We start from the raw sequence: 7,207 nt of genomic DNA, 5'->3' as shown, positions 1-7,207 counted from the left end.
CCATGTGGTTATTGGGAATTGAACTCAGGACCTCTGGAAGAGCAGTCAGTGGTTTTGCTTTTTGGGATTTTTTTTTGTTTGTTTGTTTGTTTGGTTGGTTGGTTGGTTGGTTGGTTTTCCAAGACAGGGTTTTTCTGTAGAGTCCTGGATGGCCTGGAACACACTCTGTAGACCAGGATGGCCTTGTCTACTCAGAAATCCTCCTGCCTCTGCCTCCCAAGTGCTGGGATTAAAGGTGTGCGCCACCACCACCCAGCCAGTCCGTGTTCTTAACTGATGAGCCATCTCTCTACCCCTTTTCTTTTAAAGATCTATTTATTTCATGTATGTGAGTACACTGTCCCTGTCTTCAGACACACCAGAAGAGGGCATCGGATCTCATTACAGATGGTTGTGAGCCACCATGTGGTTGCTGGGAATTGAACTCAGCACCTCCTCTGAGCCATCTCTTTAGCCCCTCTACCATCCATAGTTCTTAAAACTCTTTGTTCTGTTATTTCAAAACAAAAAAACAAAAAACAAACAAACACACAAATTTCATAAAACTGTTGCCATGTTGAAATGTAATGTTTGGAGTTAACTTAAATATGTGTTCCCAGGCTATGGTCAGTCATATTTGGCTCCAGAGATAAGAATTGTGTTTTGATTGAGACGAGATCTTGTATAGTATAGGCTAGCCCATGACTGACAATCCTCATGAATACTGGGACTACTGGTCTATGCCACGGAGTCCTGTGTGTGTGTGTGTGTGTGTGTGTGCATATATACATACATAATACATATATTATCATTAGATATTAAATCATATGTTACAAATATATTTCCATATCATATATCATTACATATTTTAACTACATCTAAAAAGCTTTAAACAATGAATTGCAAGGCAAGGCACATCTAACCCAGTGGAGGCCAGCAAAGGGACTTCTGGGGAAGATGACATCTCAGCAAAGACCTGAGGGCCTGGAAGGATCCATGTGTGAGGGTGCTCCCTGGGTGAGGGTGCTCCCTATGTGAGAGTGCTCCCTGAGTGAGAGTGCTCCCTGGGTGAGGGTGCTCCCTGGGTGAGAGTGCTCCCTGGATGAGAGTACTCTCTGGGTAAGAGTGCTCCCTGGGTGAGGGTGCTCCCTGTGTCAGAGTGCTCCCTGGATGAGAGTACTCTCTGGGTGAGAGTGCTCCCTGGGTGAGGGTGCTCCTTGGGTGAGGATGCTCCCTGGGTGACGGTGCTCCCTGTGTGAGGGTGTTCTCTGGGTGAGAGTGCTCCCTGGATGAGGGTGCTCTCTGGGTGAGGCTGCTCTGAGAAGACAATGCCATGCACAGAGGCAAGTGCACACAAACACCACATAGAATAACTGGATGAGGCTGGTGACAGAGTGCTAAAAGGCCACAGGCAGTGGCCGAGGCCTGAAAAATAAAAAGTGCAGGCCTTGTCCTGAAGACAGGAAGGGCAGTCACAGGATTTGAAACAGAGCAACCTTATAGCCAGGTTTCTACAAAAATGTAGAGGCTGAGTGGAGGCTAGGAGACTATCTGGAGTCACTGAGTTGGTGGCAGGCTGAACAGGATCAGGACAAAAGGGAGGAGGGCTGTGAGGTGAAGATCCAGGGACATTTCCCTTCAGAATATTTGACCTTTGAAGATTGTGCTGGTCAGCCTCTTCCCCTTCTTCCTTGGTAACACCTGGTCTCACAATCCATAAGGAAGGGGTTGGAGGTGGGTTAGGGCAACCTTGGCATCACCCCGAGGTCCTCAATGGGTTCCCTGTCCCCCTCCTCCACTTCCCTGGGAACCAGATGGGAGCAAAACCTTCAAAAGGATCTGGGCCCAACCCCAAAGGCGACTCAGCAGAGCTGTTATTGGAGCAGATACTGTTCCCATGCCCTCAAGGGTCAGAACTAAGTGGGCGCCCGTTGTCCCCACTGGAATCCCAGGAGGCCCTGCCTATCCCGGCCCTCAGACAGAGAGAGGTCTGGAAGGGAAAGCCAGCTTAGCCTGATCCTCAGGCAGTAACCCTGCTGGTCTGCAGCCTGAGCCCACCCACTGGCTGCCCCAGCCCAGGAGGCCCTGGGAGTGCAGGGATAGAATCCCGTTTGGATTTGCCCCAGCCTTAAGCCAAACGCCCTCCAGCCGCTTCCTCAGCCTTAGCTGCCCTAGACCCTGCCAATCCTCCACCCTGACCTCCCTTGGCTTTTCTGCCCTCTTCTGGAACAGGGTAGACCCTTTGTGTCAGGTTTTGTGATGTTTTTGTTTGGTCCACAGGTTGGTCGTAGTTGCAACAACAAAGACTGAAACCTTAGGAAACCTGCACAAGTCAGCCATGGGCTCTACTACTGAACATTATGAGGCAAGAGTCTTGCCAAATTGCTCAGATTGTCCTTGATCTCTCTCTCTCTCTCTCTCTCTCTCTCTCTCTCTCTCTCTCTCTCTCTCCTTCCTCTCTCCCTCTCTCTCCCCCTCCCCCTCTCCCTCTGTCTCTCTCCCTCATCTCCCTCTCCTCCCCCTCCTTCCCTCCCTCCCTCCCTTCCTCCTTCTCCCCTTCCCCTGCCTCCAGTCTCCCAGACTGGCCTCAAACTCACTAAGGAGAAGATTGCCTTGAACTTCTGACCCTCTTGCTGCTTCCTCTTCCTCCTCTTCCTCCTCCTCCTCCTCTTCCTCAGCCCCCTCTCCCCCATGAGTTCCAGGCGTGTGCCCACACCTGATTTAAATGCTAGGGCTATTAGAACCTAATGCTCTGTGAGCAGCGCTAGGCAAGCAGTCAACCAATCGGGCTACATCCCCAGCCCCAAAGCACTGAAATTTCAATCCCTCTGCCTCAGCCTCCCAAAGAACTAGGATTACAGGCTGCCTATACCACCATGCCTGCAGATTTATGTTTTGTGGAGTTTGCTTAGACAGGTTCCCACCATGTATCCCAGGTTGGCCTGAAACTCTTGCTTGACCTATCTCAGCCTCCCAAATGCAGGGTTTCCATCTCAGCGACTTCAGGTGCTCACCCAAACCTTTAGGACCAATACAGCACGCTGGGCGCTTTGGCTGGCCCTCCAAAGCAGGTATCTTTCTATCGCTATGCTATTCGCTAGGGTAAGGGCAGAGGAGGCAACAGAAGACACAACCCTCGCTGCTCTGACAAGCCTCATGGTTGGGTCCCCCAGCCTCTTCTGGGCATTAGCATTGGCACCAAACCCGGTGGCTCCGAGGTAGTGCTGCTGTTCTGCACTGCCTGGCTTTCTCAGACCCCTAGCCACATCCCATGGTGCCCTGGTTCTACCACAAAGGACCCCCCATTTACACTTTTACTACTACCCACAGGCTTACCCTGCTACCCACGGGCTTACCCTGCTACCCACGGGCTTACCCTGCTCAATTTCTTCACCTAGTAAGAAGGAGGGTAGAAAACCAGGCCTGGCCGGTTTGTTGTGGCTTTCCCAGCCACAGGCTGGTCCTCAAGCCCACCCTCTTTGATCCACAGTGAAGCCTGAATACATGATAGGACTCCTGCTGTCTCCACATTCCCTGGGAAGATCTCCCCTTCTTTCTTTTAGAGGCACCAACTGGAATCCAGCTAAGGGGCAGGAGCTTCCCTCCTCTCCCAGTCTCAAATCAAAGGACCGTAGGAAGTTCCTAAGTGACTTTTGATGGTATAGCCTGTCCAAGACTGGTGAAGAAGAGACCCTTAGATTCACTGGATTCTAGGAGGGAGAAGTCTCACCCTTCTCCAATGTGGGTCCAGTGTCCTATTAAACTGGGCACACGGATGAGTCTCGCTTCTTACCCCACCCACTCCTCACAGCCTCTAAACCAGGTGCCAGATCTGCAGATAAATAAATAAATAAATATTAAAAAAAAAGACTTTCAAATCCTGTTGCTGATATGGGAGGGGGTGTGCACTGGACCTGGGGAAAGTCTGGGATACCAGAGGAATCAGAGCAGAGAAACAAGACAGCTTCCTTCTCCCCGCAACCTAAGAAGCACAATCTGGGCGGGTCCTGGGAGTCTGTCCCTCCCAGTCCCCGCCTCCCTGCTCCCCAGAGCCCTCTGGCTGGCGTTTCCTGCCCTAAACCCGCAGCTGCGCGCTATTTAAGGCGTCCTGCGGGAGGCGCGGTCCTGCAGGATTCCCGCAGGCGCAGCTTCGGCCACGGTCGTCCCCTCTACCTGGGCCAGCCGGGCGGCAAGCAGGCGGTGAGTTGGGGGAGCAGGGGAAACGGTTCACTCCACTGCGGGAGAGTGGGGCGGGGTAGGAGGGGAGCTGAGGCTTGCTTGCCCCGGGGCGCCAGGCATGACTGAAGCCACCAGCGGCTCTCACCTAGCTTGTCTTTAGCCAGGCTCTTGTGCTTGACTCCCTTCCCTCTTTTTTTCATTGAACCCTTAAAGAGGGACTGAGGCGCCGGAGAGATTACTAATCCAAATCCCCAGGTGGTGAGAAGAAAGCAGTATTTGAATTTGGTCTGCTAGTACCTGCTTTACTTCTAGGAAAAGCACCCACACACATATTACATTACCCACCTTTTCACACACACCATAAAATGTTGTGGAAACGTTCAGACCTCCACCCAGCCATGGCCATCCCTTTCAAGGGTCTAGAATGGCCGCAACAGCTGTGGAGGGCAGTGAGGCAAGACAGGAGCAGGTGTACCCACTAAAATCGCAGGTGGTCCTTTCTGTAGCCAGGTGGACCAAATGCCCTGACCCCTACCCCACCCCCAGCCTCACAGGCAAGTGCAACGATTAAATTGAGGTCCTCACATTGTAGATGAGGCGTGAAAGATGGGAACAGGGGACCCCCGCCCCTAATAACCATCTTTCCCCACCCCTGCTATCTTGGGGGTTGCCAGCCTTGAACAAAAAGGGAGGAAGGGCATGGCACAACTGTGTGACCTTGGATAAGTTCCTCAACTGTTCTGTTTCCATAGGAACCTCTGTTCAATCCAGACGCCTTTGGGCTGTGGTCACCCTGGGGCACTGGCCTGTGAAAGAAAGCACAATGTGTGATTAGATGGGGACCCTAGCACTGGTGGACCAACCTCCCTCCCAAGGTTTGGCAGCCCATGGGCTGCATCTAGGGGTAGCTGAGAAAGGCATTGTGCTTCCCTGCTGATGGTCCTCTGACCCCTGTGTCCCTGCAGAGAGAGGCCCTGGAAACATGGGCGACTGGGGCTTCCTGGAGAAGCTGCTAGATCAGGTCCAGGAGCACTCGACCGTGGTGGGCAAGATCTGGTTAACGGTTCTCTTCATCTTCCGCATCCTCATCCTGGGCCTGGCCGGCGAGTCTGTGTGGGGCGACGAGCAGTCGGATTTTGAGTGTAACACAGCCCAGCCGGGTTGCACCAACGTCTGCTATGACCAGGCGTTCCCCATCTCCCACATCCGATACTGGGTGCTGCAGTTCCTCTTCGTCAGCACACCCACCCTCATCTACCTGGGCCACGTCATCTACCTGTCTCGGCGGGAAGAGCGATTGCGGCAGAAGGAGGGAGAGCTTCGGGCGCTGCCATCGAAGGACCTGCATGTCGAGCAGGCACTGGCTGCCATAGAACATCAGATGGCCAAGATCTCGGTGGCAGAGGACGGTCGTCTTCGGATTCGCGGGGCGCTCATGGGTACCTACGTGGTCAGTGTGCTGTGCAAGAGTGTGTTGGAGGCAGGCTTCCTCTATGGCCAGTGGCGCCTCTACGGCTGGACCATGGAGCCGGTGTTTGTGTGCCAGCGCGCGCCCTGCCCACACATTGTGGACTGCTATGTCTCTCGGCCCACTGAGAAGACCATCTTCATCATCTTCATGCTGGTGGTAGGAGTCATATCCTTGGTGCTTAACCTGCTGGAGCTGGTACACCTGCTGTGTCGGTGTGTCGGCCGGGAGATAAAGGCACGAAGGGACCATGACACCCGCCCAGCCCAGGGCAGTGCCTCAGACCCTTACCCTGAACAGGTGTTCTTCTACCTCCCCATGGGCGAGGGACCCTCGTCCCCACCATGTCCCACCTACAATGGGCTCTCATCCACTGAGCAGAACTGGGCCAACTTGACCACAGAGGAGAGACTCACCTCTTCCAGACCTCCCCCATTTGTAAACGCAGCCCCCCAGGGTGGCCGAAAGTCCCCCAGCCGCCCCAACAGCTCTGCATCCAAGAAGCAGTATGTGTAGGCATCTGGGCCTTATGTCACTCGACAGAGCTGTCCTGTGGACCAGTGTACCTTGGATGCCTCTTGGGTGACCCACTCCTCAAAGGCACCTCAGAGACAACTGGGCCAGGGAGTTGGACATTCCCTGGGCAGAAGACCTGATCACAAGTGGTTCTGGAATACCTGGAGCCTTTGTGATGGCCAAAGGACACGGCTTCTTTCCAGAATGTGACTCTACCCAGACTTGGTTGCAGCAGGTGGGGGTGCTCTGGGCTGAGTGTGACATGAACCTTCTGATCCTTTTCACCTGATGCAGAGGGACCCAGAGCCAGGTTGACTTTCGAGCCTCCCCTATCGGACAGGCCACTGCACCCTGGGTTTTCATCACCCCCACTTCTTCTGGGAAAAGGCACCGATGCAGGCTGCTGGCCCAGCTTCATCACCTGGACAGACAGACAGACAGACACAGCCTGCGCTGGATCTGGTCTTTCCAGGGGAACTGGTTGGTGTCTTGTTTCTCTCACTCCTAGTTCACTGTTTATGATCTTCAAATAAACAGGACTCTATCATAAGTCAAGTGTGCTCTGATGTCGTCATGAATGTGGGGATGGGGTGGGGGTGGGGGCGGGGGTGAGGGGAAGTCAGGGGCAAGGTGCGAGGCAGTTATTTTGCACAGACTTCATTTCTTTCTAGTTCTCTACAACCCAGCTCCAGATAGCACCCTAAGACCTCAGACTCAAATCCTTTCCCTCAACACCAAGTCCCACGACTCTCCCTTTGGAAACACCCCAGGTACTAGGGCCTTCTCACCCATTCCCACATCCTATCCAGTGTCCTGCTAATCAGCTGCCCATTAATCGGCCCAGACAGTCAGCGTCTCTTCCTATCCTGTCCCATGCCCATCTGGTACCCCAGCCTGCTGTTCCCTGCAATGTGCCTCCTGAGTAAACATTTTGCTCCCAAGTGTACCTGTCACCAAGGCTGTCATAGTCTAACGAAAATGTGTCCCAGGTGTCCTTTCCACCTCACTGGGTGCCTGAGGACCTTTTTTTCCATTATTTATGTGTTCATTTTACATCCAGAGTGC

At 53.4% G+C, this 7,207-nt stretch overlaps 1 protein-coding gene across 1 annotated transcript; it reads left to right on the top strand.

Moving 5' to 3' along the window:
* Nucleotides 1-4,060: 4,060 nt before the first annotated feature.
* Gja4 (gap junction protein alpha 4) lies at nucleotides 4,061-6,697 on the top strand. The gene is made up of 2 exons (XM_052177409.1): nucleotides 4,061-4,179; nucleotides 5,124-6,697. The coding sequence occupies exon 2, from the start codon at nucleotides 5,141-5,143 to the stop codon at nucleotides 6,140-6,142; it is 1,002 nt and encodes a 333-aa protein (XP_052033369.1). The 5' UTR covers nucleotides 4,061-4,179; nucleotides 5,124-5,140; the 3' UTR covers nucleotides 6,143-6,697.
* The last annotated feature ends 510 nt before the right edge of the window (nucleotides 6,698-7,207 follow it).

The sequence above is a fragment of the Apodemus sylvaticus genome, chromosome 3 (assembly GCF_947179515.1).
Source record: "Apodemus sylvaticus chromosome 3, mApoSyl1.1, whole genome shotgun sequence".
In the NCBI taxonomy this organism is placed as follows: domain Eukaryota; kingdom Metazoa; phylum Chordata; class Mammalia; order Rodentia; family Muridae; genus Apodemus; species Apodemus sylvaticus.
This window is presented reverse-complemented; position numbering and strand designations above follow the sequence as displayed.

Excerpts from the sequence above, each read along its gene's own strand:
- Gja4 (XM_052177409.1), top strand. The coding sequence starts at position 5,141 with ATGGGCGACTGGGGCTTCCTGGAGAAGCTGCTAGATCAGGTCCAGGAG.